This window comes from Camarhynchus parvulus, chromosome 1A (assembly GCF_901933205.1).
Source record: "Camarhynchus parvulus chromosome 1A, STF_HiC, whole genome shotgun sequence".
In the NCBI taxonomy this organism is placed as follows: Eukaryota; Metazoa; Chordata; class Aves; order Passeriformes; family Thraupidae; genus Camarhynchus; species Camarhynchus parvulus.
Genome location: NC_044586.1, coordinates 63,309,476 through 63,332,897, shown reverse-complemented (window position 1 = coordinate 63,332,897; position 23,422 = coordinate 63,309,476). Strand labels below are relative to the sequence as shown.

The 23,422-nt window shown below is 40.9% G+C and overlaps 1 protein-coding gene across 5 annotated transcripts in view; it reads right to left on the bottom strand.

Moving 5' to 3' along the window:
• Positions 1 to 943: 943 nt before the first annotated feature.
• FAM107B (family with sequence similarity 107 member B) overlaps positions 944 to 23,422 on the bottom strand; it is a 59,361-nt gene continuing 36,882 nt past the window's right edge. For 4 of the 5 annotated variants that reach the window (XM_030959476.1, XM_030959472.1, XM_030959475.1 and 1 more), the window contains 3 exons: positions 10,173 to 10,356; positions 6,020 to 6,173; positions 944 to 4,076 (listed from right to left, as the gene is read on the bottom strand). In XM_030959476.1, coding sequence (XP_030815336.1) covers positions 3,960 to 4,076; positions 6,020 to 6,173; positions 10,173 to 10,300 — 399 coding nt within the window. In that variant the 5' untranslated portion in view covers positions 10,301 to 10,356 and the 3' untranslated portion in view covers positions 944 to 3,959. Of the gene's footprint in view, positions 4,077 to 6,019; positions 6,174 to 10,172; positions 10,357 to 22,102; positions 22,222 to 23,422 lie in introns of all 5 variants that reach the window. The other variant, XM_030959473.1, reaches the window with a different exon arrangement.

The window sequence follows — 23,422 nt, the reverse complement described above, 5'->3', positions numbered from 1 at the left end:
CATTTGGCTACATTTGAGGAAGGAGAGCACAGGGCAGTATCTCCAGCAGGCCACAGAAACTCACCCCTTATTAACTCTGTTCTTTTTTACCTCCCCCACATCTCAGAGCTCCGGGAGCGGCTCCAGCACCATTGCATCAGCAGTGCTGCCAGGACCCATTCCACATGCTGAGCAGTTTCTGAAGGAAAAAACATTTCCTGACATCTGTTCTGAATTCACTGCTCTCCTCCTCCCCCACCTCATTTCACCCCATGCTCCTCTGCAGCTCCCCCTCCACTGTCACCTGCCCAGCTGGCCAGGGCTCACCAGTGTGAGCTTTGTGCAGAACTGATGGCACTCACCTCTTCCAGCCCTGTCCATCCCCTGCCACCTTCCCTATCTGCTGTTGGCACAGGATTTTGCTCTTTGGCACTGAGATCTCTGACCCTAACCCAGCAAATCCTTTGTTGCCTGCACCTTCTTTCTCATGCCCAAGTCTTTCCTACTAGAACCACACCTTGCAGCACTGGCTAAATTAAAAAGAGCATTGTAGGACTTGAACCCAGGACCAGGCTTGTTACTCTCTTCTCACTCTCATTTGAAATGGAGCTATTGCAATGCTGATAATTCCAAGGATTGACGGGGAATGACTTCCACAATTACTTGACTCCCATCAGAAGTTTTCCCTCAGCTCTGCCTCACCTTGCATTACCTGAAGACCTGCACAGTCCTGTTAAAAACTTCCTGCATGTAATTTATTTGAAGGATAATACTGTTTAGAGACACAGCAAACTCTTTCTGTCAACCTTTGCACACACAAAGAGGAATGCAGGGTTTTAAGGAACCAAGAATCATCATGATCTTGATAGTTCCCCCCACACTGCAGAATTTGAAACAGTCTGGATATCTCAGTGCAGCCCCCAAAGTTTTGTTTTTGGCAGGATATGACAGACACCACCACATACACCAAGCATGTAGTAGATTTTATTAAGCATAGCTTTGGTTCTAAGTATTCCACCCTCATTCTTGTAATACCTTTAGTTAAAAACAATTATACAAGAGCAAATACAAAAAATATTAAATTATGAAAACAAATCCATTAAGGCTCCCTTTTTATATTTATATATATTTATATATGTACACTCAAACAAGTGCAGATATTAACAGAATGTTAAAGCCACAAAAATGCTAAAAAATTTACTACTATACTATCAAAAAGCAAGAGTTTTTAAAAAAGTACAAAGTGGTAAGTGAGCAATTTTCAGATCACTGAAGAATTCGCTGGATTGCTTCAAAACCCACAGAGCTGAAGGGCAGAGCAGGAATTGCTTATGCTCACTGCAAGCAGTTTCTTACTTGAGTAGCTGCACAGGACACTTGTGGTGTGACTGACTGGCCACCCATTGAAGGGTTGCCCAATCCTGACTTCAAATCAAGCTTTTTCCTGTCAAAATTGATATGAAGGTGGCTGGGGTTCCTAGGATTAGCAGGACTCAAAGATGTTCTAACACACACGTTGATGTTCTGTTCACACAGAGAGTTAATTCCAATGAAAAACAAAAACAAAAAAAACCACTTCATGCTGTATGTACAAGGGAGTTGTTTTCTGGCCTCCTGTGTTTCAGAAAGAGAAACTCTACCCTGAATCACAGGCTAACCTGGGGAGAAAGCAGGCTGCCTTTAGCCTTGAGGGCCAGATCCAGCACAGCCACTGAAGCCACACATGGGATCTTTGTCCCCCACCACTCCCAGTGCCACTGATTTCACCTCACTGTGAATGTGCGGGAGGATTGCCATGATCACCAAGGGGAAATGGCAAACACCAAATGGTCTGCTCAAGCCAGAGGAAGGTTTCCTCGCTCACTTCTAGACTTTTCCATACTGAGGAGAAGGTTAATGTGGAGCTGAAACCAAGAGGCAGGATGTTTGGTAGGCTGGGAACAGCTAAGATGAAGCATGAGTGGGGTGTGGAAGTCTCAGACATAGTGCTGTCTCAACAACATGACAAAAATCAGTGCAAGCATTGGAATGATGTATTGCCAGAAAGGATCCTCTCTTGCCAGGAGAAAGGAAGAAGACAGGAATTACCTGCAGCATTCAGGGTGCTCCTTTGTTGAGATAATACATGGAAGAGTCTTACATTTGGCCTTTGTCTTTTGTATGTCCATAATCTGAACAGTCTTAGACCATCTTCACATTTAATCTTCTAGACGTGAGTCACACTGCAAGTCTAAATCAATGGCAATATGCTTATCACAATTCAATTTACCCTCAATCTGATTATGTCCTCACAAAAAATGCCTGTATCTTAACAAATTAAAGTCTGTATCTAGGAAACATTTCTAATTGTGACTGTATTGTCCCCAGTGCTAATCTGAAATTGTATTTAAAATGTCCAATACTTATAAGAAAGGCAAAAGGAACTATAAAAACCAAGCAAACAACCCTCCACCACACCTTTACAATACAAACATGCCACTGCTGATATTAATAAAAAGTGTTCTCGAAGAGTTATGCCCAATGTAATTACAAAGTAGAAATTATTGTGTTTAGCATCCTAAGGCAAAGGCTAGGGATTAGATCCTCAGCAGGTTTGTATGAACACAGTTTCAGTGAGAGCTAGGACTGGTCTGACCAAGGAAGATGAGGGTTTCTCCCCACATTGTAAAGATACATCTGCACCCAGTCACACCAGGTAAGAATCCAATTCGGTAATCCTACATGAGCAATCTGTTCCCCACTCCTCATCCCAGGCTTTCCTGGATAACTAGTAGTCATAAGCATGAAGGATCAGATTCTGTCATCCCTGTGCAAGCTGAGCAATATTTTATGTAATGGCAAGTCACAGGGGCAACTTGTGGGAAGGCAGAAGATGACAGAATTGGACCCAAAGTCTCAGTGGTAACAAACTTCTTTCTTGAGGCTAAATGAAGGATGGGATAAAATTAATTTCATTTTATGCCTCACTTTACGGAAAAAAAATCCATTTCAGTAGATTCCAGTAATTGGTTTGGTCTGGTTTAAACACTTCTCTACTGCAGAAACTGCAACAAGTCTCTGCAAGCAAAGAGTAGGAACTGATGGTAGATCAGTTCCAGCAAATGAGTTCAAACACTCCCAAGTGATGTGTTAACACTGTACTCTGTTCAGCATGTCCTTGGAGGAGAAAGGCCACAACACCAAAGTAAGCAGGATTTCAAAACATGAGAAGTAGAAGACAGGTAATTTTGCTTTGAGAGGTAAATTCACAGGTAGCACTTCACAGGCCTGTACACAACAGTGGAAGTTTACAGAGAGAGACAAATCAGCATCTGGAGTCTCCCTGTGAAAGGATCATCAGATTCTTTCATAGCCCAAATTCTACATGCCAAACAGCAAGAAATGGGCTTTAAGGCTGCTTAACTTTTCACTGCTGGTGAATTTTAAGCATTCTCATCTTGCCCAAACCTACCTATCCTAGTGGGGATGGGCAGCAATAATAGCACACCTCATATTCTCCTAGATTTAATAAAAATTCCAACTAAACACACATTATTGTGGGATATACACAATCTGTAGGTCTAGATGGAGGATATCTACCTGCTCAGCAAAGCTTGATATAACAGGAGGATTTTTGTTCTGATTTAAAGCAAAATATAATCTGTGTATCTCCACTAAACGAGGATCACAAGAGTTAAAGCAGTGCAAGACTGAAGGAGTTTCTCTATATCCCTGGTTAAAATCTCTGAGAAAGCAAGTCAGCCTGGTCCATGACACTGAACTGACAAAGACACTCCTTATTGATTGATCTCAGGACTGTATTTGGCAAGTCGATCTGTTTACGATATTGTCTTTTTAATCCATATGTCCCAGGAATTAAAAATCTCATCTTCAGTAAGTGTCAGCTGATGCTGTTAGTTTCCCTCTTGAGGGGCAAATGTGAGACAACTTGCAAAAGCCTCTCTCTGCAGGAAAGCTGGAAGTCTAAGCAGGCTCTGGCTCTAGGAGTCTGGTGCTTCTGTTGCTTCCTGGACCGTCCTCCTCAAGTTGCCCTTGACTTTGACAAATTCAGGAGCATTTTCCTGCTCTTCCTGTATCTTCTGCTTCTCCAGTTCCAGCTTAAAAGGGGATCACATGTTAGAAAAAAAAAGTTTAGAAAACACATCATTGAAATACAAGACAAAAAATGAAAGGTTTCAATAACTGGCCATGCCAAACTCTTTAATTGCTTCCTTTCTTTGTCTCATGGAAAAGATAAAATTGCTTTTCTTTGGGAGTATCTGCTCTCATAAACAATAAATCTTTTCAAATCCTTGGCTCTAGCTTGTTCCAGATGTCCACCTTTGCCAAACAGACAAAAACTCTGCAAGCCCAGTACAAGAACAAGATGAAGCATTTTTAAAGAAATTCTTGGACATCTTCATTAAAGAAACAACAGTAATTCCCTTCTCTGGCTTTTACAACAGAACAAGGAAGAATGTGCCTCGTGGGAGAACACATGAACAGCTACTACTGAGCACACCTGCAGAACTGATTTCTGAATGTTTAGCTATGAAGTTCTGTATCTAACTTGAGCCTCTTTAAGAGTATCTGGTTTGTCTATCACAAAAAGCAATAAAAACCCAAAAATCTTTGTTGGCCCTTAGCCATTCATTTTTGAGAGGCCATTCACTGCCTTTTTTAACCAAGAGGCAGCTCCTGCCCATGCAGACACTTGAAATTTCCATGTGAGGAATGGAAATGCTCTGTGTGGCAAGGCTCTGCAGTGCCCACAGAATATGGATTGCTTAGCCAACCTTAGGGAAGGCAGATCAGCTGGCAGAAAGGGAGAAAAAGAACCTTTAGAGAACTGACAAAAGTGTCTGAAATGAGCTTTTTTTTTTCCTTTTTCATCAGACCAAGGTCTCCCTGATTAATGGGGACCACATACAGCACACCTTAATAATCTCTGCTTTGTCCCTGGCTCACTGACAAGGGACATGCCTTGTTGCTATAAATCAGAACAATGTCCCTCCATGAGTCATGTTGTCACTTAATGCCATTCCTATGATGTTTACAAAATCACAGCACTGTTTGCACGGGCTGGCTTTTCCTCTTCTAACAGAATTTTCTGATCTACATAATCTATGTTGGATGGCTCAGTTTCAAATCAAATCTTCCCACAAGCTGGGCCCTTAAGAGAAATAAGAAAAATGACAGGATGATACACTTAAAAATACAATAGCTTTCTCCAAAAATATTTCTAAACCTAATTAAAACAAAAAACCCTCAACCTATAATAAAACCCTAAAACCTATAATGATTGGATTACATGTAATTTTTAACAGCAATTATTTGGCTTAATTGATTTCTTTTGAGAAACACAGGAGGTACTGTTTTAAAGCATTTATTTATAGCATTAATTTATTTTAAAATTGCTCGATGCACAGTGACTTCTCTGATGAGCTGTTTCACTGTAGAGATATTTCCTCTCAGGCACATGAAGTGCAGCCAGAGGCACAGAGACATTTGGCTGGTCCTGTGCCTGGCAAAAAGCTTCACCACAAGGAACTCCAACTCCACATCAGCTCCATGCCCAGGGTCTGAGGACTTTTTCTTTCACTTGAAAACACTAATGGGCTCACACATTTTAAGTCAACAAAAGATCTTTTAAAAGTTATTTAGTTTCTTACATAACCCAGGAGAATCAGTGAGTTTTAATTCATTAAAGCTAATTTTGATGTACTACAGCCTAACAGCCATTCTTAGTGGATCATAGTTAGACTACAAAAATTGACTACATCACCAGTTTCAATGGTTAAATAGCATCAGTGCTCCACACACATTCCTGTTGGCTGGTGCAGGATTCATTTGACCAAAGGCAGACCCCATAAGCAGTTCCTATACACTAAGTGACAACAGGTAATTAAAGAGCATTATTTGATTTATCCTAAGAGATACCTGAATTTAACTAAGGGAAATATGCCAAAAATTGGCTGCTGCTTCTTTTCTGTCTACAAAGGGAGCCTCAGGTGAGTAGCTCAGATGCAGATGTGTAAATGTCTGTTATTCCCCATCTTACCTGCTCCAGTTTCTGCTGCCGTTTCAGTAGTTCTATTTCCAGGTCTGACTTCTTCTTCTGTGCTTCCTCTTCTTTTTGTTGTTTAATAACCTGATCTCGTTTCCTTTTCTCCATCACCTTCTGTAGCTCTGGTTTGTTCTGAGGTGCAAGACCCCTTCAAGTTACACGGTGGGGGAGAAAAGAGAGATCAGTTTCAATTAGCAGGAATTCACATAGAATTGCAGGCAGCTTCACTAAAATCAAGTAGTTGCCTATTTAGATACATTGGGATGTAAATAAATAAATGGAAAAAACCACGCAGACATTTGCCTGATTTCTAACCAGTATCCTAAGCTAGAATTTAAGCCTTTAAGATATTTCCCTTTAATATACAGTATTTCTCCTGTATACTTCATTAACTTTCATCTTCACTCTATTCTCTTGATTCCAAAAGAACGGACTGAAAAAACCATCAAAGATCAAGACACTATCAGAGCTAGAAACAAATTTTGGACAAGAAGAATTAGCTTGGTGCCTGATAACTCAAAAGGAATGGGTTCAGACAGTCCTGTGCAGGTTATTCTGCCCACAGAAGTCTGCATGGACAGAACTAAAAAGTGGTCTGTCACACTGTTCCTGGAAATCATGGATTCTCTCCTTGCCTTGAAAATGTGACAGCTTACCCATGCCTGGTTGTGAAGCTATTTCCAGTGAGAGCTCCCAGGCTACATCACAAAGAGCCTAAGACAACAAAAATCCAGAATAAAAAAGTTGCCATCACCTTGGAGACCAGACAAAGCCTGGAGGATTCCCCCTCTGAGAAGCCTTTAGGTGCTACATGAACTGAATGTTTTGAGCCTGTTCAGCACAAATTGCTTTCCAAGCCAGCTACTCTGGAATGAGAAAGCTCACTCCTTGGGAAGATGCATGACATTATTTATACAGGCACACACATGGATACTCACTCCTGCTTATTTTTGTGACTTCAGCTGTTTCTTTTATCTCTGTAACGCTGTGATGGTTTCAAATTTTGTTATAAGATTCAAAGCTCTCCCTGTTATTCAGGTAGTAGCATCACTTACAGCAGAGCAGAGAGATCTGAAATTTGTCTTTGTTATTGTTCTCTTTCCTGGGAAGACGATTATGTGAAAGCATCCAGCGTTAAGTTTAACATCAACCATTTTTTATTTCAACTTTAAGAAATTCAATAACCAGAATAAGCTTTCAGAAAGCGTATTTTTACCCTTCCTACTTGCTATACATCTGTGCTTCCCTAATTATTCATTAATATGCATATCTGACAGCATGTCCAATAAAACATTAAAATGCCATTTTATGGTGGCATCTAGGAATGACTCCATATATTATGCAACACTCTATCCCTGTAGATACCCTGACAGCAAAATCAAATATTTAGCAACACCAAATGCTGTTCCCTATTTCTCATAATAGATCTCATGGCCTGAGTGCAACAGAAGCTACAAGACTGTGTTCATATTTTATGTTTCATGCTATTTTAATTACATTTTAGCACATAAAACTGAAGTCAGGCAGGAAAAACTGGAGTAATTTTTTTACTACTACCATTACTACTACTACTACTACTACTGGATTGGTGAGAGCAGAGTCAGTGGAAGCTTCCACACTGGCAATCAGGAGTCAAAACAGCCACAAACCAGAGAGCAGCTGCTAAGTAACATCACTGTTGCTGCTTCTCTCACTGAGGATGCACCGTAACAAAGCAGAGGCACAGACTGGTTCAGATGTGCTGTAACAAAGGGAACCCACAGAAGCTACAAGTAAATGCAACCCCTCAGTCCATTCAGGTGGGGGTGGCAGATCTGTAACAGAACTATAAAGTCAATCCTGTTTCCACTGTTATGTAAAAAGGAAAAGCAACAAACTGGTGGATACTGGATTAACTGGGGTCTTGTATCCCCCCTCCTGGTAACTGTTCTGGTTAAATCACAAATCCTAAGGCTTTGATATAGAGCAAACAAAGTGTGTTACAACACAAGTGAGAGCTGACAGGGCTAAAACCTCTGGAAGGGACAGCACCAATATTCTGCAGAGCTGAGGCTGATTCCTAATAAGGAAAAACAATTTAAGTGACCAGTGCCCTGAGGTAGAACCACCTGAATCCATTTTTTTTTCCTTTCTCTCCAAACAACTACCCTTTCTGCAAGTAAATAACTGCTCCAGTTCTAGACCTGACAGACACTCCTCACAGTGGAGAATGACTGGACCAGTACTAACATCTTCCAACATCCATTTCTGGCTGTTCAGAGCTGATGGGTCCAAAAAGTGCAGCTGCTGATGTCTACACTGAGTTTTCAGAACAAAATAAGCAGCATGTTAAGCAGACTTCTATAAGAGCACTGCAAGTCCTCCTTACACTTGGAAATTTGCTGTAACAAAGCAGAACAGAGCCTAACATCTACATTACTGAAAAGCCTCCTATCAGAGCTCCTACAGTGACACAAAGCACAGAAGACTAACCCTTCTCTAAAAGATACCAATTTTTCTGCTGCTGAAAATCCTCAAAGTATTTATTTTCACCAATAAATAAGAATCTAAAATTACCAGCTGCAGCTAATCAAAATTACAATAAGAGAAGAGAGGGTACTGAGGTCTGCACAACTTTTCTGTGTAATAGGATATTTTCCTAGAAGAAAAGAACTCCATACTATTTAAAAGTGCTTTATGCTTTCATAAACTTAAAAGAAAAAAAAATAGTCTTAATTTATTGCAGCCTCCACATCCTCTAGATTAAGATCATCAGGAAACATCAACTATTTTTCTTTCAATGACTATAAACTTCTTGGTGCCAGGAACTGACTTTGATGTTTAATCCCATTAACGAAAAATAGGACAAACACCTATTTAGGCCACTTTGTTCCAATTCAGTTGGCATTCTGTAAAATATCTCTCCTTCTTCATCACTAAAGAAATGTTATATTCATTTAGAATATGCAATTCATTTAGAATTAAGTCTCTAAGCCCAGCATTTGGGAGGATTTTGCTACTACATGTAAAAAGACCCCTTCTCCCCTCAAAATACTACATTGCTAAAGGATTTAAAAAAAAAAGAAAGAGAGAGAAAAACTGCCATAATGTGACTCTTCTTGCCAAATACACAAATCCACTTGTGCTGGAATAGCCAAATTCATGGCTTTTTACTCTTCTTTATCAAGGTCCTAGGTATCAAAAAGTCAGATTGGCTGCTACCACCAGCTTTCTGCTCAAATGCACTGTGAAATACAGTTATTCCACTTCTATTTTATAGATCCCCACACTCTGCCTTTGAAAAATCCATTTTGGCTGTCTTCAATGCAACAAACCACCAATTGATATCATAGTTGGTTTCTGTTGGTTTAAAGAAAGCATCAACAGGATTTCTGCCTTTTCCTCCACCAGGTAATCTGGTGGCTATTTTCTTAATGTGTTTTCTAAGCAACTTCTCTGCTGCTGAAGAGATTTATTAACAGAAGTTCAGCTATTTCTGGGCCAGGTGCTTGTGTCTCTGAAGTTGATGAAATGAAGACATGGCTGTTTACATCTCTAAAAGCAATATACAGAGCAACAGCTGTGCATCCCATCCCAGAGAGGGGCAGGCAGCATTTGCAAAACATACAAAGAAACACTTGTGCAGCAGCAGAGCAGGCCCCAGACTATCACACTGCATTGTGAGGCAGATCAAATAAGTAGAGAAAAGTTGCATGTGATATAAACTACACGATTTCTCTGATTTAGGAGAAATGGCCTCATAAACTCAGTGCACTGGGAATGGTGAAAACTCACAGATTTTACCATCCCACTGTTCACAGCAAAATTTTGTCAAATACTTGATAACATTAAGAGTACAAGACAAATTACAGTGGCCAAGTAACTCACATGAAATGTAAGAGAGGAGAACTGAACTGCTTCCTCTCAAAACTGACCCTCTGAGAGTATTTAGAAGAACAAAATGAGAAGCCTTCTAAGGCAAGCTTTTGCACTGAAACTCAAACAGAAATAAATGCCATGGTTAAGGATCAGAATCTTTCAATTTATAAGATCTGAGTCAATAAACAGTGCCTGCTGGGTTTTGGGGACATTGTCATTTTGATGAAGCTAAAATTCCAGTTGTGTGTTTGGGGTGGGAGGGTGGCACAAGTGATTTACAGACTCTTACCTTTTCTGATTCATAAGCAGCTCTCTATGGAGATCTTGATGATTCCGGGATGACTTCACAGGATTAATTAATTTCTGAGGTCTAATTAATTCAGGATTGTCATCATCTATGTAGTCTGGTTCAGCCATAATCTTTCTTGGAATGGGAAATGGATCTTTGGGTTCAGTGTCCTTGTTCACAGTATCTGTAAAATGGGAAAAACTGTAGTGAATCTACACTGAAAGGCCTTTTAAAGATGTCCTAAACAACAAAGGCAGCACATTACATTGGCACCAGTCATGATTTTGCTGGATTAGTTTTGTCTGTAGAAAGTCAAGGCTCTCAGAGAAAACATCAGTAGCATGTTTTAAATAGGCAGCAATTTTATAACAATGGCATCTCCAACAGCCTTCATCCAGTGACTTGGAGACAAGAGTTTCCCCTTTTTGAGAAGAACTTGACAAATAATTTAGTTTAAGTGTGTGAAGACCCTTATTGATTTTAATAAGCCTATTCAGATGAAACATTTTTCAATCAGTAGTACTGAGACCCTAAAGACATTTTAAATGCTGTCTATATGAAATGCTGTGAATGTGTATCAAAAGCAAAGTCTCATTTTGTGCTGTCAGTGCCATGTCAGCTGTGGGGAAAACACCTCTGTGGATAAACAAGCCCTGAACTGTATTGAGCAAAAGCTTCCATGTGGAAATGGCCAGATCTGCAATTTTTGTGATGGGGGACTGACTTCTGAGTGGCAAAGCTGAGGAGAAAAAAGTTAGGTGAGGTTGTTCTTTAAAGGCTGTATTCTGTGAAAATCCACAGAAATCCACTGACCTGAAGACAATGGATTCATGATTTATTTAATTTGGTAAAGTGGCACTTTCCTATCCTGCTATAGGAAACTTATCTACTCATTAAATTACAACATTTTTAATCAACAACTGACAAGTAAATGATGGTTTTCAAATAATTCATATGTGACCATTCATACTCCTTTCCATTAAAAAGCACAAGATAGCCAGCATCCAAAACACGTTCAGGGAAATTCTGTCTCTCTTCACTGTTGTGAACATCTGTACACAGAATTTGCAATTGTCAGTTTGATGAAATGTTGGCCCCTCCAACATACCCCAAAAATAATCTCACACCATGTGAGTTTACAGAGATGAATCAATGGGACAGGAAAGAAAGGGCAAGAGCCTTCCATTCTCCTGACTGGCAGAACAGCTGAATGCTGCACACTGTACCCACAGGGCTAAGGGACAAACCAGAGAATCACTGGGATTTGCTGTGCTGTTTCCAGCAAGAGCTGAATATGGCCTTTAATTCAGATCCCATTGTTACCAGCCCTTCCCTCCCTGTCTCACCCCATGGGCTACAAAACTGTAGCTGCAGTTCAATCCCTGAACTATTTTCTTTCAGTAGGAATCCCATACTGCTGCTCAGGTCTGATCAAATCCACTTGATATGGCAGAAAGATTTTCACTTAATATTTCAGCAGATTAAAACTGAACAGTACCACCATCACCCAGCTGCAGTTGCTTGCAGGTGAGGAAGCAAAACAACATGGAAGTTTTCAGCAGATGCAAGAAGGGTATTCCAGATCTGAATGCGTCCTGCAGACCTGGCAAAGATCTTTCAGGTTCTTTTTTAGAATGGATGATGTGAACTGTGTGTTAGTGGTGTTACATCTCACACACCAAATTTCTGTGGAGCAATTTCAATGAGAAACAGCTCACCAGTGTGAGCTGCTCTCAGGGTCGGCTCCTTCATGGGTTCTTCAAGGCAAGTTCATATAAAGAATTTTTGAATTCTGTGAGGGTGTCAGGTCTCACAGGGACCTCTGAAACTACTATAAAAATTGTCCACAGTTCAAAGCTATGCAAATGTATTGCTGTACATGTCAGAAACCTCTTAGTGACACTGATCATGCAATAAGAAAACTTCTCCTGTCACCCCTTCAGAGTCCTTGCTTCAATCAAGCAACCAGCTATCACCACACATGCCAAATATACAATATCATTGGAAAATGGGTCAGAAGAAGTTTGGAAGACTTCTAATTCAGCCTCCTCCTGAGAGCAGGAACAGCTATGAGATCAGAGCAGGTTGCTCAGGACACTTCCCAGTAAGACCCTGAAGATCCCCAAGGCTGCACAGCCTCTGTGGATGGCCCCTCCTCACACCTACATGAAGAACTTCTTGTTTCAGCTCCAGCCTGCAGCCTCTCATGCCCCAGCCATGCACTCTGGTGAAGAGCCTGGGTCAATCTCCTTGGAAAGCACCTTGGAAAGGCACAGGGGGCTGCTGCTGGTCCTGCCAGACCTCTGCTCTGGCTTAGCCAGCCCAGCTCCCTCAGCCTCCACCACAGCCCATCCTGGGGGCCCTTGGCAAAAATCCCGTCTCAGATCCCTCACTGCTCCATAGCATGCCATACAAAAACCAAAAACATCCCCCCAAAAACCCTCAACACCACACAGCATCAGGCTGCTAACATTTGTAGAGGTCTATTTTCTTTAGCACAGTGAATAAAACAGCTACAGTTCCTACATCATGATCATTCTTAAGGACATTTCGTTCTTCCTCAGTGTTCACATCAAGCTTATCACATCTAAAATAACTCAAATATTACATACCCAGCCTCCACCCAAAATAAACCTTCTCTGTAAATATTTGTTTTGTTTTACTCCTCTATCAGTTCTGTTGCACTGATGGACCTGTGTGCCTTCTAGAAGCTATTTATCATCAACAGCTCTCTTTTAAAGTAAATCCAAAAATAACCTGCTGCTTCTTCAAGATAATTCTTGTTTGCTTAGGTGGAGATGAAAAACGCAGAATTACTCTACAACTGCCATAAACAATGTACAATTTTCTTGACACAAGCCCCTGAAAAACAATTTGATTCAATCATTTCTCAAAGTGTGGCGCTGTAATTTGCAGCACATCGATTTGGTTTGAGCAAGCCCTTAAAGGGAAGTTTATTTATTCTTCTTTCTTCTGTCCCATTGCTATTTTTAAAACATGTATTCAACTCAGAGGTCAGGAATCGTGGTTTCCCACTGTAACATGAACTCTACTAGCAGCAAACATGAATGAATAAAAACTCTCCTGGGAAGAGAAGAGTTTTTCCATGTGTGATTTAGCTGCAAATGACTTCAAATAGGATTTCCAAACAGAGACAGCGACACAGGGCACCCAGTTCCCACTCAGTGAATTCTCTCACACCCCTGGCAAACCTCAGCCTGGCTGGTGGCCACCAACAAAGTCATGCACAGTCACTGTGTAATATTATATGCAAACAATACAATTAAGATAAGGTCATCTCTACCCACACCCTGTCAAAGCTAACATTTACAAAGAACAGGCAAGTTGGACATAAAAAGGAAACTGAGGCACAAAGGATTCACCACTCCAAGAGCAGACAGCAACAGAGCAGTTTATCCCCAGAGTTTCATTCTGAGGTTCAGGCTCACACCAATAAACCAGTCAAGCTCAATGACAGAATCCCTTAAAAGTCCTTAAACAAGTTTAATCAATGTTCAAGCAATAACAATTAAAACATTATTAATTCCATGAGTCTCTAGTGCTCATCACCACAGAAGTCACAGCCCATAAAGCTGCTTTCAGATCATCACTAGGTGCTACAGTGGGACATTAATAATCCAAATAATCACTTAGCAGGAATATGCTGCCTGAAGAGCATCCGAGAGGCTCCTTTTAACCATCTGCTGCTCCATGATCGACTGAGAATGCACAATCCATGGCTGTGCTTCCTCACTACCTCGCTCCAAATAAAGGAGATTTGGATTCAGGGGATGTTTTAGCTGAGCTTGGCTCAAGTTTAATACACACACTAATCTGGCAGGTGCTTTCCCAGTGCATGTGCTAAATTAGCTGTTACTGCACAAGCAGCACAAAAGCATTTATCTACCTTAATTTGTCGTGCCTGAGTAACTAACACAGTCTTGTCCACCACTTCTTTGGTATATGTGGATTCTGATCCACACAGAGAGAGAGAATAAACTGGGGATCCTGCATGGAAGAGGAATTTTAACTCCTCAAACAACTGCAAGGCAATTTCAACATCCCACTAGACAAAGAAAATGACTCTGTAGAAAAACTGCTTCAAGTATCCTCCCAGACAGAAGTTTAATGTTTCCAGACAAAAAGATGCTCTTGGAGTAATCAAGAAGCATCTCAGCCTTGAAGTGCCAAGACCAAGTGGTCACATACTTGCAACTCTCATTTTAATTTCCTTGGAGCACAAGTAATTTCAGGGAAAACAGAAAAGCCCCTTCAAAAATTGGCCCTGCTGAAGAGATACAACCAAACCAGAGCATGCCAGAAGTGTGAATCACATCTGGGGAACATGTCCAGCAGAAACCTTTGCTTCCAATATTATTTACTTTTAATTCTATCTACAGAGGGTTTTTTCCAGCAAAAGTCTCTTAATGGTAGTAACACTGGAAACGTGTACAAAGAGAACTACAGTCAGATACCAGTGTTTTTAACAGATATCTTAACAATGTCAGGTTAAGGATTCAGCAGCTGCCAGAGTTTTGCTACAACAGGGCTCCCATGGCTTCCACAAAAGAAAGGAATTCACAAAAAACCAAAACCAAACAAAAAAAACCAAAAAAAAACCCCAACCCTCTCATGTTTATATGGCATTGAGGGAATTGCATTTATTTTCTATCTGATATTCTTCATACCAGAAATCACCCTCTACATATGGAATCTGAATATAAAAATTCCTGTGAGACACGATATATTTATATTATTACACATATATATGGCATTTTCACCCTTCAAATGATTCCCACAATTATTTCCAGCTGTGAAAGCAGAGGTAGAGTTGAGGCCCCTTAAAAAGCAGATAAATAAATGCCTAAAAATACCAATGGACATGAAAATAATAAACTATACTAGACCCAAAAGTTACATTAAGACTAAATTCATGTGATTTCCTTTTTACCTTAATAAATTCTTGAACTAATATCTTCCACAGGAGCACTACCTCAAACAGTGAATACCTCCTGAAGATTTTATTCTTGAAAAAGCTTTAACATCTGTTCTGGGCTGTGCTGTAAACCATCAAACACTTTGTTTTAAGACTTACATTTTTGGCTTTTTAAACTACCGTGCAGACTTGCAGTTTGCTACAAGTAACCCAAAGGCATTCTTTGGGGAAAAAAAAATCTTGTTTTACTCTCCCCCTTCCAATTTCAAGAGGGATTGAAATAAAAATTCTTCAGCATGTTTCTGCTCAGACGTTACATGACCAAGCACCACCTTGCATCAGCCAGTTTGGGTAGAAAGTAAAAAGAGCTGCTTAAATGCAGAGTGTGTTTTGCAGGCAGCACCTCAGCACTGTTTGCACATGAAAGCTCACACTGCTGTCTCCTTTATCTGTATGCTCTCAGTGCAGTAAGAGGCACTCGACCAGAGAGATTTACTTGATTAATCCTTGATTATAGATATCATTAATAACTTCCCACAGTTCATCCTTTAATTCAAAGGAAGAGTTCCTGAAAACAGAATACAAAATACTCTTCCCCAGCCAAGATGCTCAAGCCAGACACCAACAAAGGAATTTGACTCTTACACATCCTGTCTTTTGTGGCTGAAAGGGAGGATGGAGTTTGGGCCATGGCAAAGCACAGCTACACTGCCTGAAGAGGGAGAGGGGAGGACCAGAGAGGTCCTGGTGGCTGCAATTCCTCCCAGCCCCTCGTTCTTTGTTCAAAAAGGCTGTCACTTCCCAGGGGAAGATCTGAAGAGTAGTGTCTTCACCTGCCTCAAAATCAAACACATTCAGGGCAGCATGTACCTGAGATTGCTCATTGAGTACTGTCTTACTACATTACTGTTCTTCAAAATCATCATGGACCTTTTAAACCTTTTAGCAGGCATCTGGGTCTTGTTTACAGCTTCACACATGAAAGAGAAGAGCATCTTAGAAACTACCATGTGTTTCTGCAAGGCCAGTCTTGCTGCTTCTTTCTCTGCAATTCAAAATCTCACATCCCATCCCAAGGCTGACAAAGCTCTGTCCATGCCATGCCAGGACGGTTTAACTCACAGCACTCCCCTGACAGGAGGTATCATGGCTTCATTAGTTCCACAGCTGCCAAAAGACTGGCTGACCACATGGAATTCTCTCAGGAACAAGGCTCACTTGATTAGGGCAGCCCAGAGCAATCTCAGCGATGCGAAGGATATGGAAAGAAGCAGAGCTTGCTGGCTCCTGAAGCTGTTCCTGTTGTCACTTTAGACAATATTAAAATGACCTAACCCACTCAAAATCTGAAGGAAATCCAGTTAACACTCATTTCCTTCCCTTAAGTACTGCTGAGAGTAACATCAACAAAGCACAGATAAAACATCCAATAAATGAGAAACCAGAAGAAAGAGGGTCATTTTAAAGATGTTTGCATTGGCACTGACACCTAAAAGGAAGGCAGAGTGCAAGATCTGGGGCAGTGTTACAATTCTCTCAAATGCAAAGAGCTGCTCATGGCTCTTATTCAATTTAAACAGCACCAGGCAATCTCTGATCCAGGGCTTTGAAGTTCAGTCAAGTTTTGGGTGTGGAGGGAACAGCCTTGACCCCCAGAGAGGCAAAGGCCAGGAGAGCAGTGCTGGTGAGGACAAACCAGCTCCTTTCTCTTGGTCTATAATTTACTTGGGAAAGAGATGCAAGAAGACACAAACAGCCATAAGAATGGTCTCACACCTTCCACTAAAAACCCCTATTTTTTGGGGAAGAATTTGTATTAATCCTAAAGAAATTTTCCTCAGGCTGCAAGATCTGCAAGGAAGAATGCAAGAAAGAAATGCAACTATTTAGAGCTGATCCTTTCAGCTGGTTTGAAAGCCTCTGCCATTGGCTTTCAAGCCAGCTGAAAGGATCAGCTCTAAATAGTTGCATTTCTTTCTTCTCTTGTTTGGTTAAAACACTGAAGAGGTGTCAGGGCTTCACTGTGTAATGAGAGGCAGAAGACAGAAAGCAAGAGCATGCCTCTCCCCTGCTGCTGCAAGAAGAGGTCGGCACACAAGGTGCTTCAAGAGTACTGAGGAGGAAAAAATGGACACTTCCAAAAGGTCCCCTTTTTGTCAGACACAGGCAAAAATCAGATGTTGACTTTCACTGCAACAAACTACTTAGCCTAATTTGTAATACAGGCAGGAGAAAAGACAGACACAGGATGAAGAGCAGCACACTGAACAGCACTCATCTTCCCCAAATCCTGGTCTGTGATCCACCCACTGTAACACCACGGTTCCAGTCTGGGATGAACAGCAGTTCACACACACTGCATCTTGCATCATTTGTCTGTCCTAAACTCCCTACATATTTCTTAAGGACTTTATATTCCCCATACTCATTTTGCTCAGGATCCTGTGATTATCTAAATCCCAAGACAGGGCTGGGGGTGTGGAAAGCCATTCTGATGGAGACCCAGTGGTTTGGACACCTCTCAACCAAAGGCCCTAAGTGACTACAGTGCTTTTGCCCTGCAGAACAATAGCATGTCATGCACACCCTGCTGTCCTCTCATCTATGTCAGTCCTTTGAAAGGAATAAATCATGACTGACAAAGGCACACAACTGAATATACACATAACTTCCACAAAACACTACACAGGTAATTATAGCACAGTAACATGATTTTCAGGAGATGGTAATTGAAATGATGCCTCTTAGGAAAGGCACTCAGCAGCACAGTTTGCCACTAGATTAATCCCCAAAGGTAACAAGCAATTTATTTATACATGGGTCAACAGTGATTCACATGCAATTCTGGAAGGACACATTTTTAAAAGAGATTTTAAGAGCAGAAAAGCAAATAAGATCAGTTTATACTCCCTGCAGCTACAGTGCATCATCAGTGCTGCAGACCCATCAATGTGGACCACTAAAAATCAGGGCAAGTTAGATTTGAATCAAATTTTCCTACATTGAAACATGGGATGCTGCATGAAAACTGAGCCTTGATTTAAAATCAGGAGTCCAAAGAGCGAGGGGAGAGTTTCTTCAGGGCTTCAATGAAGCAAATGTTAAGAACTATCAAACAGTGGCACCCAGTGGTAAAGGACTTCCTGCAAATAGGAACATGATAGAAAAACTCGGGAGGGAGAAGGGGGAAGACTGACCCAAATCCATGTTTATATACAAAAATGCTGAACTGAAAGAGCAAACATACTAAATCCCCCACAATTTCAGCAGGAAGTCTTACTTCTAAGTCATTCTATTTCTGCAAATATCAACATTAGAGAATAGTGACTCTTCAAATACAAAAGGCTTAACATTAAACAGGTATTTCTGATGGAGAGGGGGAAATCCAGAGCAGCCAGCAGCCCCTTATCAATTGGGAGACTGCAAACATTTCAAACATCTGACTTGAGATACCTAAAAGGAGACTGGTGAACCTCAAACAAATGCTGTTAAAATCTAGTTCAGCAAGATTCCTCCAGGGAAGAGAGAAAGATGTTGGTAGTGGTTGTTTTTCCACTTGTTCTGTATTTTCTTCACATGATCCAAAGAGAAAGATTAAAGACTAATGTGTGTCCCAGTGAGGTAAACAATGTCCAGGACCAAAGGGTGTAGGACATTCTCCTGGAACAGGAATCCTCTTCTGGATGCTGTGATGATAATGAGGATGATGATGATGGGGGTCCTAGCAAATATCCAACCAGACAGAAGTTTATATCAGATACAAGCCAAAAAGGTTAAAATTACCTTTTATGTATGTGAGAAAATTTGGAGCAAGAGAAAAGGCAGGTTACTTAGCAACCCTGTAAACATGACAAACAACAGCAAACAAACTGCACAACGAACAAAGTTTTCTTTGTTAAAAAGAAATTAGGAAGTTAAAAAGCAAAGGGAAGAGGAACATCTGTAAATGGGAGAATGTGTCCCATATTGAGGCTGTTCTAACAGCTCTGCTCATTTGGTTTTTAAGAAGTGAAGATTAATAACAGCTTAATAATTGTATAAGCAACAAGTCTGACAATGCTTTGAGAAATTTTGATGACTGGGTATTGAGGCTAGAAAACAAATTTCTAAAATAAGGAGCACACATTTAAAGTGAGGGGAATAAAGACAGTGATTTAGTAAAAGATTTGTGTTCAGCTGCACGGAGAGACCAAATTACAGGATTATAATTATCCCTTCTAGTTCTACAAATTTAAAATCTATGAGTGCAATTAATAAGTGTTTGCAAGGGGGTCAGAAGATTAAAATCTCTGCATTAATCAGGTAGTTATGCATTCAGGAGCCACAGCATCAAAAATGAGACCAAGCAAGCAAAGTATTTCTCATGCTGCCTCAGTTACTCCAGTGCTGTAAATCCCTCAGTCTTGCCAAAGGAGCACAGCAGGGATGCTGAAGCAGATTTTGCTCCGTGCCACGTGCTGTTCCTTAGGGCACAGCAGCATCCTGCCTGGAGTTAGGGCACAGCACGATCTGCTGAGCTGTCACAGCTCCCCTCTCCTCTGGGGCTTTCTGAATGACAACTTAAAAGGAATTCTAACCACCCATAAAAGAAGGCCATTTGCAACAAGTTTAAATACACTGACATAATGAAAACCACACAGTTCACTGCAGCTTGGCAGCTTCCTAAACGGACTCATAGGTAGTTATGTAAAAGTTAAGTACTTCTTCAGACCGGGCAGATATGTATCAATTACCTGCCAAGTCAACAACTCAAGTTCTTTTCATTTTCTAGGAAGAAACCCTTTTCCTAGGAGGAAAAAAAAATCAGAACTAGCAAAGATTGCCTTTTCCCCTTCTATTTGGTGACAAATGGCTCAGAGCAAGAATTCAGCCTCTGTTTTGATTTCTTAACACAGGGAGATTTCCTAGAAACAGACAAAAGGAAACAAAAAGAAATAATTTCCTTAAACCTATTGCTACTCCAAACACACACACTCCCAGCTTAATCACAGGAAAGAAATAAAACCTTCACCTCAAGGAGTTAGTTTTGGCTCATGCAACTACATCCACATTCCAGCCTGCACTGTGTCCACAAAGAACACCCTTCCTTGCCCAGACCTGTTTTATTCACTCTCTGCTGGCACAGATAAATTTTAGTATGAGGCTCTGCCCTGCAACTATGTGGAAAAGGAAACCACTACAAAGGAGTGGAAAACAGGACCTGAAGGAAAAAGCAAAAATGAGGACACCAGTAAAACTGATGACCAATCTTCCAAAAGTGAGGTAGAATAAGAAATTCTTTAAAAAGGCTGTTCCACACCCTATTCATGACCTTAACCAAGAGCATGATGCTGTGATGGTTTAAAAGGATTGAGTGGGTGTAAGAATGCATGGTAGCCAGCACAAGCCTCCTGGAAGCTACAAGTAGGCTTAGAACAGCCAAGCCCAATACATATGACTATTAAAATACAACAGTGAACAACACAACATGCCACAGGGCATGGAGAGGAACATCATCTGCTCACTGCTTGATGGGAAGAATGAGAGGTCTGAAACCCAGGAATTTTCAGAAAATAAACATGGAGAAAAATGTTGACACTCAGTCACATCTGTCAATCTGGTGACTTTTCACTGGTGCTCTTGATGAGCAGCTACAATCAGCAGTTTCTCCTGCAAGCTCATAAATCAGGAAGCTGTGGCACCAGGGCAGGGCTGACTATCAGCCAGAAGGCTGCACATGAAAGGACAGCGGAGGAAGGGCGTTGTTCTCTCTAAGAAACAAGCCTCCATCTGAACAGGATTGATGTGTTATGCACACAACAGAGTTGCCTTTGCCTTCTCAGCCTCCCTGCAATGAAGATCCCAGAATGTCAATACCTAAAGCAAAAGCAGTCACTCAAGCTTAGAATGAACACAAGGGAGATTTGAGCTTTTAATTTGGTAGAACAATTTTTGTGTATGGTGACGTGGGACTGTTTCTAGGATGTTTACTGTCAACTTTTTCTCTTTCTTGTCTTTTTAGAAATACTTGGAAAGGTTCAGGAAGGGAGAAACAGACCACCACTCCATAATGTCTCCAGAAAAGAACTGTTTAACAAATTCCAAGTAGTTAGCAAAGAAGAGTAAGGAACTAGAAGGATGACCCCAGTGCCTCCACAAAGGGATTGTTTGTTGAGTTTGTGAACTGGTGGCAGGAAAGGAATTTCCTACAATTGTTACCTTTCTGCTTGAGAGACCACCTGGAGGAAAGTCTCAGGCTGTCCTTCCTCAGCAGCACTTGTGAAGAGGGGGAGCTGGAGTTTGTAGGACCCCCCATTCTGCTCCTCACATCCTTCTCCAGGACTTTAGAGAGGGCAGCTCACTTGCTTTATGTCCCACAGAAGTGGAACTGAACTGAAGCTAACTTGAAATGCAAGAAGTCTGAAGAATGTAATTTGAACAAGAAGAAAAAACTCTGAGTAGTCCTAAGAGGCACTACAAGGAGCCACAGCAAATGGCTAAAATAAAAATAAAGCACCTGCATCCCAAAAAGTCATACACTAGTTTACACTAGTCTCATAAAAGAAAATAAACTGTGCAAACTCTTGCTTCTTCCTGCTAAAAAATAAAGAAAAACCTTAAAGAAGCCAAAAACCAAAGGGCTGCAAAACAAGACTTTAGTAGAACCAAGAAAGGGCCTGAAAGTCTTTATCATGACTTGCCTACAGCTGAGGAACAAAAGCAGAGTGAGGTCACAGCTTGGCTCCTGCTAGTCAAGGTTCACAAAAGCAGCACACAGAGCTTCCAGAGAAGTGAGTGCCATTTGTCATTCACAGAGAGCCTGGAAGCCACGTCTCTGAAAGAGGCTGCTGCCAGCCCCAAGAGAACAGGGCTTGAAAAAAGCCTCCTCACAAGCCTTGGAGCCCTCTTATTAACATCATTTCACAGGTGACTCAGCTTACTCTACAACAGGCAGGCTGAAAAGCTGTCCTCTAGCTGGGTTTTACAGCAGCAGTTTAATTAATAGGATGAATACCTATTGATAGGCAATCACAGCCTCCAGTGCCAGCTGCCCCTCTTCATGCCTGAAGCCAGTCCTGCTCTTTGTTCTGCTGCTGAAAACACAACTTGGAGGGCTCTGAGCACCTGCTGGGCCTGCAACCAAAGAGGAGAATCTTTTAGGCAAGCAAACTTTCTATGCTGGCAATAAACTGCATGTTAAAGACTCCTTAAAAATGTCACCATGCAGTATCCTTAGCAGGATATCACCTCACTGTCTCAGACATTTGTAGAAAGAAGGAAGAAATGGCAAGAAGTGTTTCTGTCATCCTTTTCCTGATCTCCTTTAATAACTAAATGGGCTATTAAAAAATAAAACAAAAAAAACCACACACACAGAAAAAATTTAATTAAAATTCCAATGAACCCATGTGGCATCCAAGACTTTTTAAAAAAGCACACTCCTGTTTTACAAGGAGAAGCACTCCAACAAATAGTCACAGGTGAATAGTCAGCACTCCAAGTGGACACATTGTGCCATGTCACACTGCACAAACACTGCCTCTCAATTAATTATTATAATTAATAAATTAATTATTAGTTTTCTCTATGGCTGCCTAACCTACAAAGATGTTATGGACTTACTTTATGACTAAGAGTGAAAGATGAATTGATATTTATGTAGGCATCTCATGCATTGCTAGTTCCTGGGAAAGGTGATCTGCAAATGCAAGCACTGTTTCTTAAAAAATAAAAGGGAAGGTGGAAGCCCCTTTACTGTAATATTTTGACCTGCTACTGGTCCCATAAACCTGAGTAAACCAGACCAAACTTCCACAACACTTTCAAACATTTTAACACGAGTTGCTCAAGTTCCTGCATACACCACAGTTGTCTCTCATCTTACAACACAATCACTTTCCCAACCTGCTTGCTTAACAAGCAGTGGAGAACTAATAGAGAGGAGAATATTAACATCTAATTCTTTTTTTATTTAGACAATCATATTTTGCCACAATTCACTGAGGAATTGCATTTTAAAACTTCAAAAAATTACTGAACGAGGGGATTCATCAAAATTTGAAGTAGCACTGTTCATTATAACAGGCTTGGTCACATCAGAGACTCAGTCAGTAGGAAAGCTGCCCCACAATTACAGTGAGGAACTGAGCCATGACAGAAGAGAGGCTCTATTCTCAGCTTTACCAAAAACTGGATTTGTGATGCTGAGCAAGTTGCTGAGCCTCAAATTACTCTGGAACAAGCTGTGGTTGTCAGTGCAAGACAACATTTTGGATACTGAATGCAGAGAGAGCAAGACAGGCTTTTTTGGATGAGCAAATCAATAAGAAACATC